This window comes from Ochlerotatus camptorhynchus, unplaced genomic scaffold, assembly GCF_037179485.1.
Source record: "Ochlerotatus camptorhynchus isolate MF236.1 unplaced genomic scaffold, CSIRO-AGI_Acam_v1.1 ptg000328l, whole genome shotgun sequence".
Classification (NCBI taxonomy): domain Eukaryota; kingdom Metazoa; phylum Arthropoda; class Insecta; order Diptera; family Culicidae; genus Ochlerotatus; species Ochlerotatus camptorhynchus.
Window position 1 is genome coordinate 3341005 of NW_027040816.1, and position 24716 is coordinate 3365720.

The 24716-nt window shown below is 40.3% G+C and overlaps 1 protein-coding gene across 1 annotated transcript in view; it reads right to left on the bottom strand.

The window, feature by feature from the left end:
- The window catches only part of shn (schnurri), a 159315-nt gene that overhangs the window by 57506 nt on the left and 77093 nt on the right, over positions 1–24716 (bottom strand). The window contains exon 2 of the mRNA XM_065230087.1: positions 6671–6736. Within this exon, the coding sequence (XP_065086159.1) occupies positions 6671–6736 (66 nt within the window). The remainder of the gene's footprint in view (positions 1–6670; positions 6737–24716) is intronic.

A 24716-nucleotide genomic window follows, 5' to 3' on the forward strand; every position in this document is an offset into this window, starting at 1 on the left:
GGGCGATTGCCGATGGAGGAACATGATCGCTTGTGTTTTGGAGGCATTGATTTTGATTTTCCACGTGGTGGCATAATCAGCAAAGGCGTTAAGGCATCGTTGAAGTTTGTTCGTTATTTCGCGAGGCATCCTTCCTTTGACGGCTATTGCGGTATCATATGCGAACAGGAAAAACACGCAACCGTCTCCAAGGGGAGGAATGTCGGAAGTGTAAATGCTGTAAAGCAAGGGGCCCAGCAGACTGCCTTGCGGGACTCCTGCTGGGATGGAAAACGTGTCGGAAAGACAATCATTCAACGATACCTTAAACGACCTTTGCTGGAGGTAGTTACGGGTGATTTTAACCAGATGTAAAGGAAAGTTGAAGTTACAAAGCTTGAATACAAGCCCATTGTGCCAGACATTATCAAACGCTTTCTCAACGTCTAACAAGGCCATGGCTGTGGACTTGGATACAGCTTTGTTACTTCGGATGTTATTCATCACCCGCACTAGCTGGTGATTGGTGGAGTGCCCCTTTCTGAAACCAAACTGTTCCGGAAGGAGAATGTTATTTTCCTCGACAAACTTGAGCAAACGATTGAGAATGAGTTTCTCGAACAATTTGCTCAGCACTGAAAGGAGGCTGATTGGTCTGTAGCTTGAAGGCAATGTTGGATCCTTACCGGGCTTGCGGATTGGTATGATTTTTGCTACTTTCCAGATGCTTGGAAAGTAGTGCAGTTTCAAGCATCTGTTGAAGATAGTGGTTAGAAGAGACTGCACTTTCATGCTGAGTCTCTTCAAGATCAAGTTGAATATACCGTCAAACCCGGGAGCTTTCATGTTCTTGGTGCATTTCAGCGCTGAGCAAATCTGTTGTACTGTAATCATATCCGCCGGAGGCACGGCACAAGGGGAGGCATCTAGGTTTTGAACGCATTGCGCAACCTGATCTTCGAGCGGAGTTTGGATAGTCGAGCCAAGCAAATGCGATGAAGCGACATGCTTGCCGATCGCATTTGCTTTCTCCTGTGGGGTGATTAAAAGCCGATCGACATCATTTTCGACTCTGAGAGGTGGAACGGGTTTGGGGTGAGTTTTCAGCACCTTGGCTACCTTCCAGAATGGTCTGGAGCATTCGTCCAGATTCTGGACAACACGCCCGAAACTTTCATTTCGAAGTGAGTCCATTCTGGAAGCAATCTGCCTGTTCAGATCGGCCATTTCACGTTTTTTGCCCAGGTCTCCAGTCCTCTGAAACTGGCGTCTACGCACATTTCTCAATCGAATCAATAATTGGGTGTGGGAATTAATAGCAACAAACTTACCCCTCACAGGAACTCGTCGAACGCATGTCTCGTCAGCCTCGGATATGGCCTGTTGGAGTCTTTCCAGCGACCAGTCGATGTCATCTACAGTGTCGAGCAGTGGATTTTCATCGATGTTGCTGTCCACCATTCGACCGTACTGCACCCAGTTGACATGGTGGTAGTCTTTACGCAGGCAGCTTCTAGCAGGAACCACGTTGACACCGACTTCAGTCACCACCGGTTGGTGGTCGGAGCTGAGATCGTTGTGCGGCTCCGGCTTGGATAGTCCGATGTTCGACAGGAAGAAGTCCAGCGTGGAGGGATTTCCCGTCGGAGGGATGAAAGTTGGTTCGTCCGGAAATTGCACAGTGTACAGTCCATGTTGTGCGTGGTCGAACAATAGACATCCGTTCCGGTTCCGCTGGTAGTTCCGCCAAGCTTCATGGCGGGCGTTCAGGTCGCCCCCAACGATGAATCGGGAGCTAGTACGAGTGATGGCGGTCAGGTCGTTCTTGAATTGGATGTCTAGGCCGTTGCTTGTGGTACACTGACGTGGGCAGTAACCTGCTATAAACCGGACGTTTCCAGTTGGTGTTTCCACCTCCACACTAATGGCTTCGATGATAGAAGTGCGGATGTGGGGCAGAGCGCAAAACTTGATTCCCTTTCTGACGATGACCGCTACACCCCCCCCCCCCCCCTGGAGCTGGTGCGATCAAGCCGGATAATGTTGTGGTCAGGCAACCAGAAGCTGTCACCGGACTTTAGGTGGGTTTCCGTTAGAAGACCCACGTCGATGCTATGCTTGCGGAGGAAGTCGGCAAGCTCAATCTGTTTAGCTCTTACAGAGCAAGCGTTCCAGGTAGCGATGGTTAGCGGTTTAGACACCATATTGGATGATGAACTTACCGAGCACTTGGATCTGTTCGGGCTTATTGCGGCACTTACGTAGAGCACCGGTCATGTTGATAAAATTCTCCATAAGTTCATCTGCTGAGAACAGATCGGGATTATTTGTTTGAGCTGTTGGTTGCCTCCAGAATCCAGGGGGGGATGGAGAGCTTTGTCCAGCAGAAGATCCAGACGTTTCTTGAAGGGGCGCGGAGCGCACCCTGGGATTCGCTTGTCCATGAAGAGGCGGAAAGTCCTCCGTCCTGAAAGCCGGGGCCTTATCCTTCCTTCGTGCTGGTTGATTGTTGGTGGACGCTTGATTTCGGATGCGCTTGAAATCCTCGCGTTTAGGGCACTGCTTGTTGGATCCTTGGTGAGCACCACCACAGTTGGCGCATTTGGACGCCACAGCTTCATCCGCAGCACATTCGGAGGTGGCATGGTCTTGAGCGCAATTTCCGCAGCGTGGCTTAATGTTGCAGTTGCGGGTACCGTGTCCGAAGTTCAGACACCGCTGGCACTGAGTCACATCGCGATGGCCGCCACGGTATGGCTCCCAGCGAACGATGATGGAATTGATGGACCGGATGGCTTTCAGTACATTGAGCGTCACCGTTCCCTTCTGGAAGTGTACCAGGAAAAGGCTATCCGGGTACGCCTTCACATTCTCGTCTCTTCTTGTCATTCGGTACACGGCACTTGGGGCCAGCTTGTACCGGTCCCTGATTTCATGTTCGATAAACTTCGGGTCGAAATTTGGTAGGCCCCTGATGACGACCTTGAACGGTTTTTCACCGGGGATGTCGTGGGTAAAGAATTCCACCTTGGAAGTCCTCAGGTGGGCGATGACCAAGTCATACTCCGCTTTGGTACGGAGCACGATTGGTCGAGACGATGCCTCTGCGACGAACGGAGATTTCGGTGACGCTGCCGATAAAGAAAATGCTGCCGACATGAGCGCGGCAAGAGTGAAGCTACCTCCGCTGGTAGTGAAAAATGCCCATCTCAACGAGCTCATCGCGGATCTGGCGTCGCTGGGCGTCATTGGGCAAATTGGGCAGAGTCGGCACCAAGGTGGTGCTCCGTACCAAAGCGGAGTATGACTTGGTCATCGCCCAACTGAGGACTTCCAAGGTGGAATTCTTCACCCACGATATCCCCGGTGAAAAACCGTTCAAGGTCGTCATCAGGGGCCTACCAAATTTCGACCCGAAGTTTATCGAACATGAAATCAGGGACCGGTACAAGCTGGCCCCAAGTGCCGTGTATCGAATGACAAGAAGAGACGAGAATGTGAAGGCGTATCCGGATAGCCTTTTCCTGGTACACTTCCAGAAGGGAACGGTGACGCTCAATGCACTGAAAGCCATCCGGTCCATCAATTCCATTATCGTTCGCTGGGAGCCATACCGTGGCGGCCATCGCGATGTGACTCAGTGCCAGCGGTGTCTGAACTTGGGACACGGTACCCGCAACTGCAACATTAAGCCACGCTGCTGAAATTGCGCTCAAGACCATGCCACCTCCGAATGTGCTGCGGATGGAGCCGTGGCGTTAGAATGCGCCAACTGTGGTGGTGCTCACCAAGGATCCAACAAGCAGTGCCCTAAACGCGAGGATTTCAAGCGCATCCGAAATCAGGCGTCCACCAAAAATCAACCAGCACGAAGGAAGGATAAGGCCCCGGCTTTCAGGGTGGAGGACTTTCCGCCTCTTCATGGACAAGCGAATCCAAGGGTGCGAACCGCCCCCCCCCCCCTCAAGAAACGTCTGGATCTTCTGCTGGACAAAGCTCTCCATCCCCTCTGAATTCTGGAGGCAACCAACAGCTCAAACAAATAATCCCGATCTGTTCACAGCGGATGAATTGATGGAGATTTTCATCAACATGACCGGTGCTCTACGTAAGTGCCGCAATAAGCCCGAACAGATCCAAGTGCTCGGTAAGTTCATCATCCAGTATGGTGTCTAAACCGCTAACCATCGCTACCTGGAACGCTTGCTCTGTAAGAGCAAAACAGATTGAGCTTGCCGACTTCCTCCGCAAGCATAGTGTCGACGTGGTTCTTCTAACCGAGACCCACCTAAAGTCCGGTGACAGCTTCTGGTTGCCTCAGCACAACATTATCCGGCTTGATCGCACCAGCTCCAGGGGGGGGAGGGGGGGTGTAGCGGTCATCGTCAGAAAGGGAATCAAGTTTTGCGCTCTGCCCCACATCCGCACTTCTTTCATCGAGGCCGTTAGTGTGGAGGTGGAACTGGAAACGTCCGGCAAATCTCGATTACTTTTTCGAAGGGACGTATCAGCTTTTGTAAACAATGCATTTGATGATCGATTTGGCGTCACTGGTAGCACCCATGCATGCTAACACTACCATCAGATATGGGAAATTTTCCCCCACCTACAAGTGGTGTTAGTAACCCAAGTAACAATTTTGGTTTTATGAGGGTTCTGTAGACCATGAATTGGACTTGTAGAACGCTTTAAAACCTTGATAAAACTTGCAATGTTACTTGGGAAGCGTGTGCGAGCTACCAGCTACGCCAAAACGACGATCAAATGCATTGTTTACAAAAACTGATACGACTCTTCGAAAAAGTAATCGAGATATATCAAAACAAGTTACCTGAACAGGAGAATCGCAGTATTAAAAGTTCTTAATATCTTCCTGGAGTTTATATCTTGAAGTTCTATAAGCCAAATAACATTTTCTGTGATACAAAGATGTGTTGCCAAAATATTTATATTTTTCCAAATTGTCTAGTAGATATTTTACAGGTTAACCATTTTGAGCACTTTTGAGCATTTTGAGTTCATTACATCATTTAAAATTATCAATTTTGTTAAAAAAAAACATTGTTGGGTTATCAAAATCATCCTGGATATCTGCTCTTGAAGTTCTGCAGACTCATCAAGATATACGATAATTCGACTTAATGATAGAATGGGTAAACCTTCGTGAAGCCCCATAAGCCCCATATTTTTGTTATTATTATTAAAGTCACTTTAACACTCTTGGAACACTCGTGACTTATGGCGGTTAAATTTGAACTCAGGATAATGATGATTTCCCCTAGGTTTGAGCTGGACGATTTATCTCTAAGATAATTAAGTACTTCGACTTTTTCGTGAGAGGAATAGATTCAGATCTTTGTTTTACAGACTAACCAAGGTGTTCTATGATGTCCTGACTAATCTTGTGTACTTGGTTAACACAAATGCAGACATTATTTTTAATTTATCTCTGGACTAATCATTTCATGAGTTTATAATTTCGTTGATTGTTTCCTGTGTCGAACATTTGCATGCCAAGCATGATCGGATATGCAAGGAGTTTTAGATCAATCATTCTTTTAATGGCTTGAATCTGCTTTTCTATCTTCAAGTATCTTCGTTAATAGTTATAGTATGTCTGGCTCAGGCTATAGAACTACTTCACTCAGAAAACTGTAGCAAAAGAATTCAAGCATATTTCTTCCAATGAAACCAAAAACAACGGCAAAATCACCGTTTACCCCGTGCGCTAACAGATTGTGAAACAAGAGAATAGAGTTTTTGTGATTTTGAAGATTTTTGATACTTTATCACAATGAAAGACATAATATGAAAGTTGTAAACAGATGTGTAAACAAAATAATATAATTATATACATGATATAAAATTGATTGATTCCATGTAACATTGCAAGTTTTATAGAGATGTAAATGATTCTTCAAAACCATATTATTGAAGACTATGATATTAAAAAAAAAATGCTACTTAGAATGAATATATATGATTTTCCCGGTGTGATTTGGGTTTTCCCGGATTTTTCCCGGCGAATCCGAGTTCCCGCTTTTTTCCCGGATTTCCCGGTTTTCCCGGTTGGATGGACACCCTGTAATAAGCAGACGATGACAGCAGCGCTGTTTTATATCTATTCAGATTCAAGCAGAACGATGTACAACCAAATAGTACTCAATTATGACGACTGGGTTAGGGAAAATCGTTTGTTTCATAAAAACAGAGATAAAATTATCATTTGCACATTTTTCAAAAAAATATTTCAGCAGATTCGTAATGTAATATCCTATCGATTGGCGTATTTGGATTTGATTTTCATCTATAAATGACAAAGCTACAAGCGTTCAAAACCTAACACTGTTTCACCACACATATTTTTTTTATTTGCACCCCAGTATAGTCGACAAAGACGTAGTTCTACGTAAAAAAAACAAGAACAAACGTGCATTGCTTGTTTAAATTCAGTAAGTTTTCAAGCCTCCCACAATCGAGGTCCCAATCATTGCTATGAAATAAATATAATGAAATTTATTGTTTCACCATTAAAATAAAAGTAAGTCTCAATGCCATATTATTGATCACAGAAAAAATGTAGCCAAAAACAAGCATCTTCGCGAGTTTTTATTTAACTGTAGTTTAACAAAATAAAAAAAAATGGCCCCCTCCAGATAAATTTTCGAGCTACGCCAATGTTAGCACTTACCTTTAACTTTAGCATCTTTCTTATCCATTTGTTTGGCATCTGACGCGGATTTTCTGCCATTGGTTTCTGTGAAATAGACGGAGAAAAACAAACAAAGCTTCATTAGCGAAAATCGTACCACCAACAGCAGGGACTATCTAGCATAATCTACGTTGGGCTTAGCGTTCTGCCCTATATCTGCTGATACACATGCAGGCATACCGCCGCCTGTCGCGCAGTGGCGATAAAATGTTGATCACCTCGCTTATCACAAACAAAACATCCGTGACGCACGTAGTCGTCGCTGTCGTCGTCGTTGACGGGATGAACCCGACACGGGGTGAGTTATCATCATCCGAGTGGACGAATGCTATATTTTGATAACCATCTTCGTCTTTTGGCTTCATTACGTCCCCACTGGGACTTCACGCCGGCTCTCAACTTAGTGTTATTTTGGGCACTTCCACAATCAACAGTTGTTAATTGAAAATTCCTCGACCGGACCGGAAATCGAACCCAGCCTCATAGCTGTGCCTTTACCGACTGCGCTAAGGGAGGCCCCATTTTTACAACCATCGCAAGCAAATCGGTCCAAAGTCATCCTCAGTTTGAGGTTTAAATTTGATGCTCTCTTCAAGAAGACAAAAAATGAGTTTCATCAACGATCTAACAATACCCCGAACAAGACGACGGCAGTCGCAGGCAGTCAGTCAGGCGAAAAAGCATCCCAAATAATATAATAACAACACGTCATCTTCTTGTTGCTGCTGCGTTCATTCTTCCTCAGCATCGAAGTGGAAACCTCGGGCAGCGCATTTTCGCTTGAGAATTCGAAAGCAAGCAAGAATCAAGAAGAACAAGACCCCGTCCCGTAACAAGTCCAAACGAAACAACGATCATATCGGCAAACTACGCGCTCAGGCAACGAACCCCTGGTCCCAGAAGAGGTATGTTCTGTTCTACTGACGGACGGACGGACGGACGGATGGATACGGGATGGGACGGAAAGAAGATCAACGAAACTTCCCGCAGTCAAAGCGAACATCGGGCCAGTGACTGCTAAAATTCTCACTTGACGGACAGGGACGGGCCGTGTGGATCGGCATGAAGAGGAGGAAGGAGAAGGTCGGCAAACATGATTCGGGATCACTCGGTACGCGGGTGATCAGCAGAAGTGGAATGGGACGGGATGGGTGTTCACCGAGAAGATCAAGTGGAAAAGCTGCTGAGCGAAAAAGTGGCAGGCAGTGCGGAGGGAAAAAAAAAGAATGATAGAATGAAAGTATATAAACACACAAGTCCTCTTCGCTCATCTTTTTGTTTTTTTTTTGTTTTCTTCATGTGGGTAAAAATATAACTCTCAGGGATTGCCGTCGTCGCCGACACCGTGCCGCCATTCGATCGTTGGCTGTCTGACAAACGCTACAGGGAATTCTCCCGTCTTTTCGTCTAAGAAAAATGTGTATGTTGTTTTTCTCCGTTCGTTCGTTGGTTGGTCCGTCGCCAGACTGATCTTGGTGGTGTTTCTTGGAACAAGAACCCGCTGAGTGATCGCATTGAAGGCTGAAGAGCATTTTCGGGTGGTGGTGAAACGAATTATGCTTTTGTGCTTTTCCTGTGTTGTTGGGATGCACTTGAGTAACGTGCCGGATAGGTAATTTTCGGCTTATCTGGCTGGAGAAAAATGGGAATTCCTTGTCATTGGGACGACTTTGGTCAGGTGATTTATTTCACAGGTTTTTCAATCGATAGCTGGCGTTGGATTTGAGTGGATTCGGATTGAAATTACGTTCAGTAATTTGAAAGAGGATTCTGATAGACTGAGCCGTGGTCAGAGTTTTTTCAAGGTTGGCGAATATTCATCCAAGTTGAGGCCCAGATCTTCAAAAGGCATCTTCTGAAGTGTTACACTTTCACTTACACATACGATTAAACTTAAATTTTATACAATTTTTGCTTAATTTTGCGGACACATTAAAAGCGCTGCCAGTAAGGCATTTTTTGAGTAAAATTTTTCAAAATTTCACTGAATCAAGCAAATAGTGTATAGAATCACAGTAGGCATTGGTTGTCAGGATAAGTTCATTTGTTTACATCAAGGCTTCACCGGAGCAAGGACGTCGTAATTCAATCTTGCACGCTCGAAACGAAAATCCCGGTCTATCCGCTCCTGGCAGTTTTCGATCAAATTCCTGAATAGGAATTTTATACCTCGGTTAACCGGAACAGTCCAGGAGTGCCTACGGAAGAGAATACTGCCTTTTCTGGAGCATCATGAGGTGGATTCTGGGCGGACTTGGCAAGCTGTCACTGCTATAATTCCACCAAACAGTGGTACAGGGAAAATGGCGTCACAGTGGTTTCCCAGGAGATGAATCAGGCCAATACTCCGGAACTAAGGGCAATTGAGCAATACTGGTAAATTGTGAAGCACATGGTGAAGAAAAAGGGTGCAATTGACTTGAGGGATTTTAAGCGGAAAAGGAATTTGGCAGATAAACAAGTGGCAACAGGGCTCGTGCAAAGGACGAGCAAGTAATACCGTACACTGAAGGTAAATTGATCACTGTGGTGAAATTGATCAAACTGCTAAAAATAAGTTCGTTTTTTGTTTTGAAAATTTATTTTGCAGGGTGTCCAATTAAATCCAATTTTTTCAATTCCCGGTTTTCTCCCGACTATTTAATAATAAACCCAACTCAAACATTACCTCTACCTTAAAGTAAAAAGGCGCTCAAAAATCAGATCAAAATTGCTCTACAATACGTCTACTTTATAGAAAAAAAAAATGAGATGAGAGTTGCATTAACATGTTGATGATGTAGATCTCCAAAATCTCATGGAATCATAAATTCGTATAAAATCAAAGAGTTTCACTGCACAAAATGAGCCTAAATCTTGTTTTGGTATGTCAGAAAAAGCATATATCAATACAAGAGGTCTGAGAAGGAGAAGCGCAGTATTAAAAGTTCTTCAAATCTTCTTGGAGCTTAGATTTTTAAGTTTTATAAGCCAAATAACATTTTGTGGAATGCAAAGATGTGTTACCAAACTATTTATGATTCTCCAAATTGTCATGGCGATTTTTCACAGTTTAATCGAAATCTTGTTCAATGTCCACTCAGAATTTTTGAGCATTTCGTACGTCACGGAGACTCATAATCTCATTCGAAATTATTAGGTAATTGTTCTTAAAAATAACATTTTGGGATTATCCAAAACATCCCGGATATCTGATCTTGAAGTTCTGCAGACTCAACAAGGGATACAAAGATTCGACTTAATGATAGAATGGTTAAACCTTCGTGAAACTCCATAATATCATTTGGTTTGGTATGTTAGATTTTCCAAAATGCTTGGAGTTCAGATCTTATTTTTTTTATTATAGCCACACCAAAATAAATTCAAAAAGAATAACTCTGTTAGCTATCGTGGTAGGAATAACGGCAAAATCACTGTTTGCCCCGTGCACGAATAGATTGCGAGTGAGAGTAAAATGTACAATAATTTTGAAATTTTTTAGAAACTTCACCAAAGAGAAAGACATAATATGAAAGTTTTAAAAACATGTGTAGACGAATGTGATGTAAAATTCATTGATTTCAAGTAACATTGCAAGTTATATAAAGCCTTAAAGGATTCTTCAAGACCCAATTATGGCATACAAGACTATGAGAAAACCAAAATTGTTACTTGAGTATTTATGATAAGTTTTCCCATATTTTTTCCGGCAAATCCGAATTCCCGGTTTTTCCCGGATTTCCCGGTTTTTCCAGTTGGATGGACACCCTGATTATGGCAAGGTTAATCAAAGGTACGTTTTACCGATACTAGCCATTGATAATTTAACATTAATTTGGGCTTATTTTTGTTCCACATCTACAGTTGATAGTAAACGTATTTTTCAAACATATGAATGATATTTATGAGCTGTAATCACATCAACTCACATTCTGCAGACAAACTGTAAGTCAAAGTGACAATAAAATAACTGGAACAACTATTGGAACAAGTCATAACAATCCATCAAAAGCTTTTGATCAATTTTACCCCAAAGCAATATTTTCATTCAAGTGTTTTTATGTTACTTCATACGCGAAGTTTGCGATTTTCAGAGTTGTTAGGAAATTCTATCTAACATGAAGCTTTTAGTGTGATAATTTATTAGCTTGAGAATGGTCTTAGAAGAGGGTAGGTAGATATTTCCGTTAAAGTAAATCAGCAGTATGAAAATTGAATAGAAGTTGAAAATGAGCGAAGGGCCATTAATGCGACAAACAAAAATCATTCAAACTAAAACTTGCTAAAAATTATACAAACTAAAACAAACTAAAATTTAACAAATCAATCTACTACGTTTAGGTACCTGTGCACCGGTAGTGGTTCAAAAAATAAATGAATTGAAAATAAACTACAAGCAAAGATAATATACAAATATTACTCAAAATCGTGATCAATTTGCCCCCGGTTAATAATGGTAACCAAATTAACCGATTAGTCTACCGACTAAATCTGTCAGTAATTTTAGTCGCTGTATTTATCAACAGATTTGAAGATTCACAATTTTGAAAAAAAAGAAAACGAAATTTCCCAGAGCTGTTACAGACTTATCACCGTCGTCAATAGTTCGTATTCCTACTAACAGACGGCAATGAGTTTAAGTTGGATTTCTTGATTTAAAGAATCATTATTTCAGAAGCACGCTTACATCCCTAGTGACATATTTTGGAACTAAACTGTGCACCATTCAATAGGTCTTGTCATCCGAATAACTTTGCCAAAAACAGCATTCTTCTATCTAGTTGAGCTGTCAACTTAAAGCAAGTAATTAGAATTTGCATCGTCCACTCCCGCTGCCTGGTGCAAGAATTCTGAACTGAGCTGCCTGCTATACAACCGATCTTGATAATCTGAACAATTTTGCTGAAAACTGCATCGTTCTATCTAGACGAGATGTCGACTTAGATTCTTAAGCCTTGTCATTAGGGCTCTACATTTTCGAAACCCTAAAATGAATTCAAGTTTTGCTTCTTTCATGCATCAATTCTATAAAGTCTAGCTAGGCTATCAGCACGAAACGGAAATGAAAAAGAAGCACGCTTAGAATGAAAGGATGGCAGTGGATTTTCTCGTCGTTGCTCTGCTCACCACTTTCAATGAAAGTAACATCGATTTTCGAGTTGAAACGAAACCTCATCATGGCTTTCAATCTCAAGCAATAAAGCGACGTGAGAAAGAGAGACAAACGACTGAAAATTTGTCTGTAGACGCCAACTGAGTTGCTAGAATGCTGCGAAACTGTTCGACTTCAACAGAAAAAGGAAGCTAGCAGTCTCTTCTTCGCATCGATTTAGTCAATTGAAGCTGATATTGTGACGCACTGCTTGTCATACAGATCAACTTAACTAAAGACAGCAAAACTACTAATACAGCAATTAATTATTAAAGATCACAAGATAAAGCAAGCAATTAGATGTTAAATGGCACACTAGCACCATAGACTAACACTAAGACCAGGGGGTCCTGAAGAAACATCCTCAATCTTGTGGCTCAGGCAGTACCAGACCTTCGGTTCCAAGCTAATTGAAGGAATTGTAAAATATGAAAATCCGCAATCTCCTCATTAAGCTCTGCCAATTTTATAAAGTGAATCAAACAAACACAAATTTTGACAGATTCTAGTACGAGAATGGGATACGCTTATAGATGTGTTTAGGACCAATGGGATAGTCAAGTAATGAGTATTGATTGTTGCTAGCCCCACCTGACTCATAACGAATATACATTCAATACGTGGGAATGTACACCCATTTAACAAAGCATAGCAAAATGAACGTAAAATAAGACGAGATCGTGTTTTCCCGGATAACAATAGTGAAGTAACACAGTAGCGAATGTTTATGTGCGATGTACTACCATCCAATCAATCTTATTCACTTGATCAAATTAGCCAAAAACAGAAACCTTTCACCTGGTCAAGATGTCAAGTTAAGCAAGTAGTTTAAAAACTTATGTGCCATTACATGGAGGAAGAGATCTTAACTGAGCTTATCAATCAGCTTACCATCTTCAAATAGGCCTTATACACCTGCCTGAACAACTTTGATGAAGACCGCAACATTTTAATCAAAATCGTAGAAAGTGGGATAGCTAACTAAATGAGTGAGTAAAATTTTCCACGATTTTCCTCAAAAATCTGCATGGCCGATAAGAGTAAATCAGACTTCAGGCGGATTCGACTCCTTATGGCAAAGTGGGGTGCATGAGTAACATGTTCTTCGGTTTTCCTCAAAAATCTGCTCGAATATCAGGAAAATCGATACATATTTTACTCTGTCGATCAGTATACTCGTAAATTGAGTAAAATATTCATCAATTTTCGTGATGTAGACCTAAAAGACAAAACATGTTACAAGATGATGTATGGTGAAGGTCGTGTGAAAGTCGGTCGGGCAGTTATCCGACATAAGCTGGTCCTTCGAACCGGATCTCCACTACCAAGAGACCTTTGAACGGCCGAATATCGACGGTTTGACTACGGAATCATCTTCGCGCCAGTTAACGTCCATCAAAAGGCCAACCCAGGACAAAGGACTCGCGCCATTCCATAGTGTCCTGAATGGAACAGTTGCCATCTCAAGGTGCATCAATAGATCCTGTGGCCATTTCAAGATCGTGAAAGGGAGTCACCAGCCATCGTCCTCTTCTGTGACATCAGCTACATCAATCTCAATCAGTGACTTGGAAACGGACTTCAAGGCTACATTGGTTGTTCATCCGGATTGTAGAATAACCAGAGCGTTTTCTACTACCATTCCAGGTATGTTAGAACTTGTATATGTCTAGGCGAAGCTGTTGTATATTCACCACTAACGCCAACCCTACGATTTTGTGAATTTCCATTTCGATGAGGAACTACGGCCAACTCATTGGTGAATCGGTTTGCGAAGAATCGATACAGGACGCTTTCGCCATCGGTGCAATCCACCACGAATTACGGACGACACAAGGACGAATTATTTGCAACGATGGATGACATCACGATAACTTCTGGTCTAGGGCATTGAAAAGGCCATTTGCGGTCAGGTAAATACACTTTAAAAGTGTATGCCCAGCCGAAGCTGGATCCATAGATACCGCACCAATAAATTATTACCCTTTCGATGCAAATTGGACTGTTTCGAGTCTACTCATTTATGGACACCATCCCTGAGGTTTGACAGTGGTTTGGTCAGCGCCATCTTTAGTTGTCCAGGTGAGACAAAGTATATGTCCTACCGTCGCAGGCTGGTGTGAAACTACATTGGGCATTCTTTCTCCGCTGTACGGGATTTGAACTTTCGAGACGATTTCGTATTGTACTACTTGCTGCATAAGAGACGAATTTGACGCATTTAGAGTTCAGTCACAGGAGTGGAACTTCGGATCAGAAAGTGGCTCCACTTATTATTTGCGAACACTAGCGCACCTAGCGGTAGAAGGCATCTTCTGCCTGCAGTTAAGACAGGCAGCATGCTTTGATAGTGTGAGTGCGCATAGAAAGCCCGTGTGGAACGCTACCACAACACATTGCTTGTGGAGCAGAAAAACGAACCACTTTTTGATTCACCGATTTGTTTGCACTTCCCCTTCTGTTCTGTGGTTCAGTTGCTGTTACTATTTCACAGGTGAGACGAGCAGTATACGTCTAGCCGAAGTTTCAATTTGCATACTACATTCGCTTCTTGACTCCCTCACTTTTCACTGTTATGGATCTAAATCTGAGGTTACTGATCGAACGTTGGTGGATCGATTTGGACTTTTTGTTTTGGCTTCGGAGGTGTTACTGTTTCTTCTCACAGGTGAGCTGAACGGTATATGTCCAGCCGAAGCGGACAAATTTGGATACTACATCAACGTTTTTTCTCGCTTTTCAATCAACGTTTCGACAACTTGCCAGTGGAGTAACCGGTCCAACAATTGACTTTCGAGTTCGAGTTCCTGTACTGCAACGACATCAACTATGGCAACAAAACCCATAATAAGGAATGCCGATTCCCTGAAGGTCTAAAAAACAAAACTTAAGGGTCTCAGATTATCGTTAAGCAATATTTGTCAGTACGTTAAGAACTTTAAGGAGGGAACCCCTGCCAATCAAATTGATGTTCGAATTGAGCAGTTAGATATTCTGTGGGTACAAATTAGCGAGACAATCTAGGAAATTCAAGCGCAATCCCCATAAGGGAGAAGATGGTTTCCAACAGGAGCAGTTGGAGATAGAAAACCGTTACTACGATGCGAAATCGTTTCTGGATGAGCAGGTTAAAGGATTGCTGGAAGGTTCTTCGTCAAACCAAACAATGGCGTAATGGATAATATGCGCCTGCCTCAAATCCAGCTGCAATGTTTTGATGGTAGTATCGATGATTGCTTGAGTTTCAGAGATCTCTACACGTCTCTGATTCATGAAAAGCCAGATCCATCCGATGTCGAGAAAGTTCATTACCTCAAAGGGTGAAGAAGGCGAAGCAAAAGCACTGTTTGATTCGCTAAAGATCACGAAGAACAATTATCAAGTTGCTTGGGACACGTTGCTAAGACGTTACGACAACGATAAATTTTTGAAGAAGAAGCAGGTGCAAGCGCTCATTAAACTGCATTCACTTAGCAAAAATTTTAGTAGATGGTTTCGATCGTATGATCCAAACGTTAGATCAAATCATTGAACCAGCCGAATATAAGGATTTGTTGCTGCTAGAGCTACTCAGTTCTCGTCTCGATCCTACCACACGTCGAGTGTGCTGTTGACTGCACCCGTTGATACTCCTAATTTAAACTCGCAGACAGAATCAAATGGTGTGATAATAATTGAAATTCATTCAGAAATGGCCAAGTTATAAGCGCTTAAACCTGACACTATTTCGTAACAAGTTTTTTTTTTTGATTTTCAGAACGACTCAAATTTGAGTTTAGTTCACTCATAAATCACATAAGTGTAGGAATTCAGCAATGAGTAAATTTGTCTCATGTTTTTCCAGGTTTGACCAGAAAAAAAAATCCCCAAATATGAGAAAAGTAAAGATTGGATTCACTCAGTCTGTTGGTACTACTCCTAGACTGAGTAAAATTTTCGTCAATTTTCCTCATTTTCCGTCAGATTTTTGAGGTTTTCCACAGGAAAACATAAGGCAAATTTACTCATCGGTAAGTTCCTGCACTTTCCGGAATTATGAACTAAACTCTCTTAGCTCCCTTAGTCGCAGTATTCACACATTGAGCTTTATATATTATATTAATATTCAAAAACCATATTTCTTCAATAATTTCAGCCTTGAAACGTTTTTTATGGTTCTGGAATATTTCCCACAAATTCGAACGTTGAACAATTTCTGGAATCAAAAGTTGTAATATTTCAAGAAATTTTCAAGAATCTTTGCATCTTTGCTCATTTTAGAGGATCATGGGATTTTATTATAATTTCTAACAAACCCCATTCCAAGGGAGTTCAACGAAAAAAATCTTTGAGGAAAACATCAAATGCAATCTGCTTTCAAGGTAGTTCTGAGGAATTTTAGATTTCATGTGAAGCCAGAGATAGTTTTGAGTTGAATTTTAAGAATACCCTGAATTGAATTCAAAGTAAATTTCTATGAAAACTCATAGGATTTTCTGAGGAGTAGAACTGCTGTGAACTTCAGATCAAAATTCCAAGGGGATTCTGAGAATAATTTCATGAAGTTTGTGAGAGAAAACGAATCCGGAGCATAAATCCTTGAACATTTTTGGAATCTAAATTGATTGATGAGGGTTTTAGTAGAATAATTGTATACCTTTTTCGTCGATTTTTTCTTTTAATTCTACTACTTTTGTATCACTCTTTACTTTCACTATCAATTTGAACTATAACAGATACGTATTTGCAAATGTCTGCAGTATCAAGTCATAGACTGAAGAAGTTTGCAAGTAGTAAACGAAATACGTATCTGTTATAGGTCAAAGAGATAGTGAAAGTAAAGAGTGAAAGTGAATTAGCGAAAGTGATACAAAAGCAGTAGGATTAGAAAAAAAATCGACGAAAAAGGTATACAATTATTTTACTAAAACGCTCATCAATCAATTTAGATTCCAAAAATGTTCAAGGACTTATGCTCCGGATTCGTTTTCTCTCACAAACTTCATTAAATTTTCCTCAGAATCCCCTTGGAATTTTCCTTTGAAGTACACAGCAGTTCTGCTCCTCAGAAAATCCTATGAGTTTTCATTGAAATTTGCTTTCAATTCAATTCAGGGTATTCTTGAAATTATACTCAAAACTATCTCAGGCTTCATATGAAATCTAGAATTCCTCAGAACTACCTTGAAAGTGTGATACAAAAGTAGTAGAATTAAATGGAAAAATCGACGAAAAAGGTATATTTTTGGAATACTAAAAGGAGGCTTTTAATTAAATCTGAGAAAACTTCAGAAGATCTTCAAAGAAATTCGGGACCGAATTCCAGGAGAGTTTTCCAAACAAATTATGAGGAGAAATTTAGAATTTGTGAGGAGAAATGTAAATTAATTCTTAGGAGACTTTCAATAGGAGTAGAATTTTAAGGGAAGGAGTGAGATTCAAAAGGAAATCTGAAATTCTGAGAATAAATTCTTTCCAAACGGTTTCTTACTGAAGCGAATTTCAAGGTAATTCCGAGGAAATTGAAAGAAAATTGAATTCGGGTCATAGTTCCAACGGAACTTTGATGAATATTTCAATGGAATTGCGAGAAGATTCTACACTGAGACAAATCAACCTATGGATTTCATAAGGCTCAACTTATGAACGACACATATGAATTTCACAAGCGTGACTTATGAATGATTTTCGTCCAACATGAGGTAGCTGTTATCCGCCTTTAACCATTTCATTTTCCTAAGCATTGAAAGACGAGTGGTCAACTCACGGGTGGTCAACTCACGGGTGGTCAACTCACGGGCCCGGCAGTCTCAACGTCCATGGTCCGGTTTTTTTTTAATAATATTATTTTTCATAAGACAAATCAATGAAATTCATACCGATTGCTTTTGGCTCCTAATTCATAAGTGGTTCTTATGGAATTCTTACGTTCTTTTGCCTCAGTGTTACTAAATTCTGGTGACATTTTTTAGATAATTCAGAGCATTTCTAGAATAATTCTTTGAGAGTTTTGGGACAATAGGAAGCGAATGCTGAGAAGAGCTCCATTTTCATGGGAAACCTCAGTTGAATATGGAATGAACTATTCTGAGGTCCTCAGAACTACTTGAAAGTTCCCAAAATTTTCCTAAAGTTGATAAAACTACCTTGAAGTTCATTAGTAGTTTGAGAAACTAGCCTAATGCGCACAATAACTATCATCAAATTTTTAAACATTCCTGAACTTTTTCGGACTTCCTAAAGTTTCCTCAATTTTCTCAACGATCATCGATCTTCTATTGAGTTTTAACAATTCGCTGATGTTTTTCAAAACTTTTCTAATGTCACGGAACTACTCTGAGGTTTTCTGTTCTTTTCTGAAGTTCTCGAAACTTCTCTAAAGTTTTTGCAGTTCACATGAAGCTAATGGTACTGTCCCTGAATTTAATTGAACTGTCCTTTAAAATGTTTAATCTTTCGTGAACTTCTGTACTTCTGTGGAGACCTCAATAATTTTGTTAACATCTCTGAAGTTCTCTGAAAATCTAGGAACTTCCTAAAATTTCCGGCAAATTTTCTGAAACTAATGTAATAGAACTCCCTCTGAAATTTCCCCTATTTTTGGAGCTTACTAATTTTCTTTGAAATGCTACCGCATGTTGCTAATGTTCTTGGAAGTTCCTGGAGTTCTCGAATATTTCCTTAAGTTCCATAGACTTCTATGATGTTCTCGAAATGTTTGCGCAGATCTCTGCACTTCTGTGAAATTTTCGAAGTTTTTTAGAAATTTCTGGAACTTCTTTAACCTTTGCGTGCCTAACGTCTGGATTTGCAAAAATTTCAAAATTCAATTAGCTTTATGCGACATATAAAATTTCATGACATGGCCTTATTGACAGTCCACGGTCACACTCGCCCTCCCGAGCATGTTTCGGTGCTCTCGGAAATGTGTTGGTGCCTCCGGAGGAGTGGCTAATTCTCGACAAAAACCAAAACCCTTTGTGCGACACATTAAACTTATTGGTTTATGAAACCTCGACGGGTTCAGAGACCACCAAAATAACATTGCCTTTTTCAGAGACCACCAAAATAACATTGCACGTTTTATGGAGGTTTTAAAGCATGCTACAAGTCTAAATCATGGTCTACAGAACCCTTGTAAAACCGAAATTGTTACTTGGGCACGCTAGTAGGTATGTGCGAAGCACTGGGCCTAAAGTAAAATAATAATAACTTTTGTTTTGTCTAGCAGTCGAATCGATTTACAGTTTTCGACAAAGTTGTTCCCCTTAGTATTTTCAATCATTATCCGAAGTTCGTTCAAAATTGAGCCATTTTTGAATTTTTAACAGGTATCTTAATAGTTTTGTCCTATTTCTCATAAGCGAGTCCGTCCTGCAAATGTTTTTTGGCAAAGTTTGTAGCTGAGATAATTTCAAGTTACTTTGCTGAACCAATTTGAGAAATGATAACGTTGAGAGATAGAAAACATGTTTCTTGAGCAAAGTAGCTTCAAATTACTAAGCTACAACTTTGCTGAAGAACATGCGTCTTTACTTTCAAAAACAAAAAAAAAGTTAGTTTAACTTTATCACAAGGTGGCCAGTAAATATTCATTTTGAAATTCCCGGTTTTTTCCTGGTTTTCCCGGTTCAAATCTTAAAAAATTCCCGGTTGTTAATATACAACAAAAAAACGAAATTGAACGCATTTTTTAAGAACGTGCTGAAAGGAATTTACTGAAAAGATAAAAAAAAAGTGATTTAAGAAGATTTCCAAGATTCTGGAGCTTAAATTTTGTGTAGAGTTTGAAACTAGAACTTTTTTTTTTTAATTTGTGATTATTAACAATCTTTGTGATGCAAGATTTAGAGTAAAAATAATTAAAATGTGAGATTTAAAAAAAAATTCAAGATTAGATTAAAAAAAAACATACTTATGAGTCGTGTCACGCTCTGAGACTTGGAAGCATTTTAACAGTTATAAAATATTACATAGCAATCTATAGAATCTAGCGTAATAGCGAATAGAAAACCCTGGAATTTTTAGTAACATTTAAAAGAATGTAAAGCGTTGATTTCAAACAAATATTGAGAAGGATTCCCACTCAGCTTTCGATGAAGAAGTTCTGAGCAGATTTCCAGAATTATTCTGACCTGAAATCGTTAGAAATTGTTAGATGAATTTCGAAGGATTTCTGTGGAGAAGAACGCAAGTTCTAAATTAAATTGTTAGGTAATTTTAGAAGATTTAAAAAGGAGTTGTGAAAAACAAAACTTTGCGGAAAATCCCTACGTGATGCTGAGGAGATTTGTATGACCGATAATTTTAAGAAGAATTACAAGAGAATTTAAATCATAGTTCAACAAGAAATAGAGCTCTAAGAGTATTTTGGCAATAATTTCAACCCTAGTGCGAAAGACAATCACAGAACTCCAAAAAAATTGATTGCAAAAAATTTGCTGATAATTAGATAGAAATTCTTTAAAATGCTTCAAGCGATTTATAAATAAATTTTCGAAAGATTTCTGCTGTTTTCAATAAATTTAAAATAAATTTTTGAAAAGATTTTCAAAAAAAGTCACCGAATAAGCTCAAGAGAATTCTAAGAAGGATTCCAATTAAATTCTTAGAAGGGGTTGCAAGGAAATTCCAAAAAGAATTCAACGGTAATTATTACGCGGAGTGTTTTTTTGGTTTATTTCTGAACAATTTCAAGATAATTCAGATCAGAATTCGAAGTTAACTCTGGAATTGATATCATAAGAATTTTGAACAACGAAAAATTAAAACCCCGAAAAGAATAATTCAGTTTCGGTTATAACAAATATTTGTTTCCAAAGTCCAGCATCTTCAATATTTTCTTCTAAGGACCATGCACTTTACATCTGAAATTGAGACGACAAAAATCAATTTGCAATATTGCTGAGTGATTAAATTCTAAAAACAATAAAACGGGAAACTGAAGAAAATTATGCAGCAAATAGAGTAAGACATTCATTTGTTAAAGGATCACTCTGTTTTAATGGTTTATTCTGAAATTCTAGTGTAAAATTTTGTTCCTATGATATGGTTAATTCATTTTTCCCGGTTTTCTAACTGAATTCCCGGGTTTTTCCCGGTTTTCCCGGTTACTTTTCAAACTCCCGGATATTTCCCGGTATTCCCGATTTTCCCGGTTTGTGGCCACCCTGTTATCAGTAATTTGAGAACCACCTTTATTTTTAAAAACGAACAAAAGAAGGAGCTTTTACGCTGAAAAAGATCACAGAAGACACTAATACTCTAAAATTTAAGATAAAAGCACTAGAACTTTAGTCTTGCTAAATTCCCATCCTGGACCACTGTGCACTGTGCATTGGTGGGAATCAAATTAATTAATGAAATTTACTATTAATAATTTTAAATGATTAATTATAAAGGCTTCTGACGGCTACATTATAACATCTACATATGTGGTAATACCGTTGTTAGATATTTTTTATAAAAAAAAACAGTTTTACACACTAAGATTGTTTCACAGATTTCTGTGAAATTTTACCGAATTCTTAAAAGTTTTCCTATAATTTTTCACAGCAGATATTTTGTGAACTGTTAAACAAACGTTCATCTGTGAAACAATCTTAGTGTGTACATTTCCCAGTTAAGTGTATCATAAATTAATCGCAGCGGAATATTCCATTAAAACAAATATGATTTGAAGCCTCGCAAAGCTCAAGTGATTTAAAATCATAAAATTCACAGCTCTCTATTCACTCATTCCGCGGAAAAGCCACTCTTCAATCTATGTCTAACAGCAGCGCCTTATCAGTGTACGCTTCTTTAAATAAACTCTGCTCCTGCCGTCGCCTCAGTTGAAGTGCCTCCTTCACCCAGCAGCTTCGACCACCCCTCTTAGACCCCTCTGTGGTCACCACCACCACCATTGGGCACTTTTTTTTCTACGAGTTGCAACACGACCGATGAGATCGACTCACAAACGTAGGTTTACTCGCTTTTCCTCAAAAATCTGCTCGAATATGAGGAAAATCAACGACAATTATACTCAGTATAGAAGTATTCTAATAGAGTAGTAACCTAGGTTTTTGCGAATTTGAGTGAACAAAGCTCATATTTCAGTTGATTTAATCAACCGTGTAGACTTTAGAACTGCACGGGTGTACCTACTCATAGAGAACCAGAGATAGCACTGCGGTTTACGTCATCGGGCGCTCGTTGACTGCTTGATCGCGATTTGAAGCAGATGAGCAAATAAGCAAAACAAATGGAAAACGGTGTCGTCGTCGTCGCAGTAGACTGGCTGTAAAGCAACAAACCGAACAAGGCGACAAAACGATTTGTAAATAGGTATTGGCGGGTTTCGATCACTCGCAAGCATTTGCATGATTCGACTGACAATTAACACCATCGGAAATCCAAAGGAGTCGCCCCATTGGCTCATGATCGCGAGGTTTATAAATAAGTAGCAGCTGTTCCAATTGGATCGAATGCGATGGGATGGATGTCGATGGTCCTCCACCGAGATGACTGGTGTTGGCGCATTTCTACGAAAACAGTAAACGCGAAACGCCCACAACCGAATCGGAGAAATGTCCAACCAAAGCAAAGGGGGATTATCGCGGATTGATGACCATTGACAGTGCAAATGTTGTGGGAAACCGTGCATACACACAACTGGAATTGCGCGGAACTTCTCGGAAGCACCAAGGACCGGAATTTTATGACAGGGTTCGAGTTTAATGTGTGAGTCACCAGATTGGTTTGGATACAGTAATGACAGTCAGACCCCCCCCCCCACACATTAGACTTTTTTCACATAACCGTAATTCCAAATCATTCTTATTCATCATCAAGGTGCATGCTGACAAAATCGGGTCATTACTGTAGAAGGTTTGAACTTGTTGAATAATATGCTCGGAATCATCGCGGGTTCTTAGGATTCCAAAATTATTAAAAGACCTTAATTGGTTGAAGCATTTGAAGCCAAAACTTCTTTACTGGATGTCCTCCAGAGTTGTATCACCCCATCATATCGAGCTAGCGAGAGTTCAGAACTTCCATCATGCTAAATGTTCGAAAACCCAGCTCCACTTCATCACAAGAAACTTTCTTAAATCGTTTAAATTTTGCCCCTGCTAGTGGACATCAGCAGGCACCCACTAACTAACGCAGCGCAACCGGTCCGAATTGGCTGGACGGACGCATCAGGCATGGTTTTTTAAAAAATGACTCGCTACTCTCGGCTGCTGCTCTCTCTACTTGCCTTCTTGGTGTCGCACGAATAACGGACCAAAAAGGACGCAGGTATGTACAAAAAACGTACGCGAGGAGGATCCACCTCCCGGCACGATGATTCGCATTCGAAAACAGCAGGGGCAAGCAATTTTGATGCTGGCCTGAAGAGCTGACTGCGTTGAGCTGGTGCAACACACGGCGACGGCGGCGACGACGACGGCGACGGCGATGACGACAGTCGATATGTTGTGTATTTATAACCAGTCTTAAACTAAATTGACGGTGAAGGCGAAGCGGACGAGAAGAGGAATCTCGCTCGCTACTCGGAACAAGGTGTTCAAAGGTTTCAATGCCTACTTGAGAGCAGAGACCATCGGCAATCCCAAATCTACCAGTGATCAACGAAAACGGAGACGACGAGTGGAAGGACCAGAGGCAGAGCAGGTAGATACGTGCAAATGTGACCGATACGGTTGCTACTGATGGATTGATCGAGATGATGATGATAGTGTTGCTGGCGATGACGATGACGGAAGCCCCCGATTCGGTTGTATGTGTAGGTTTCAAATAGGCAGAAAGATACACAACTCAGAGATTCTCTTCTCTTCTCGGCTGATTTTCGGGTTTTGGCTTCTCGCTCTCTGTGTGTTGTGGAATCCCCATAAGCGTGTTAAGATCTAGGAGGTAAGGAGGTAAGGAGGAAGCCTTCATACCAAAATTGGCATTTTCGGAATTTCGTAAAAATTGGTAGTTTTGTTCCTTATTGTAAAATATTAAATCGGTATTTTTTATGTTGTCATTAGGGTATAGAAATGGTCACCCTAATGAAAAAAATAAGAAAAGGATGGTCGATTTTTTTTCAAAACTGACTTTTTTTTATTTATAATTTTTTAAACACTTGGTCAAAGATCAAAATAACAAATTAGAGGTAATTAAAAATACTTTTTAAGAAAAATATAATGATATTAAAAATTTAGATTATATATTTTATTTATTATTATTAATTTATTTGATAAGGCTCAACCGAATTAACTTTACAGAGCCGAGGATTCTTGTTCACTATACAATACATCTTAAAACTATAGTCAAAAGGTTCAACACAATAAACATTTTATCTTCCGCTATCCAAAAAGCCTCCTCTACCAGAACGGGAGCCACTTCCAGTGGTTTACTTGTATGGCAGATTCGCCAACAAGGGTCAGAGCGCTTCCATTGTAGCAATGGACGCAAAACGTGGTCAGCACTCACACATTCATCACGAAACGGTTGCTTTGCAAAGTCGACAACGCATCGACTTAAAGAACTGCTGATGAAGAACAATGAGGAGAACCACACAATGGTTGCTGCCGAGTAAACAGACGATCGCGTGACACACATTGAGAGTGGTCTGCTTCTGTCGACAGCCGAGTGAACACTGAGATTTTATATTGAAAAGCATTGATTGTATTTATTTTTTTGTTATGGTTTACATGGTTGGTAGACAAAGGGCGCAATATGTTTTTATATTTACCTTGAAAATATAGGCTATTTTACATAAAATATCAAAATATCAGCGATTTTTTTTTTGTTTTTAAGAGTTACGTTTTTTTGAAGCTATCAAGTTTTGGGTTTTCGCTCAATACTCCTATGCGACAAGACTACCATGCACCATGTTACAGTCGTTATATATCAATAGAGACGCATGGTAGTCTAGTCGTTAGC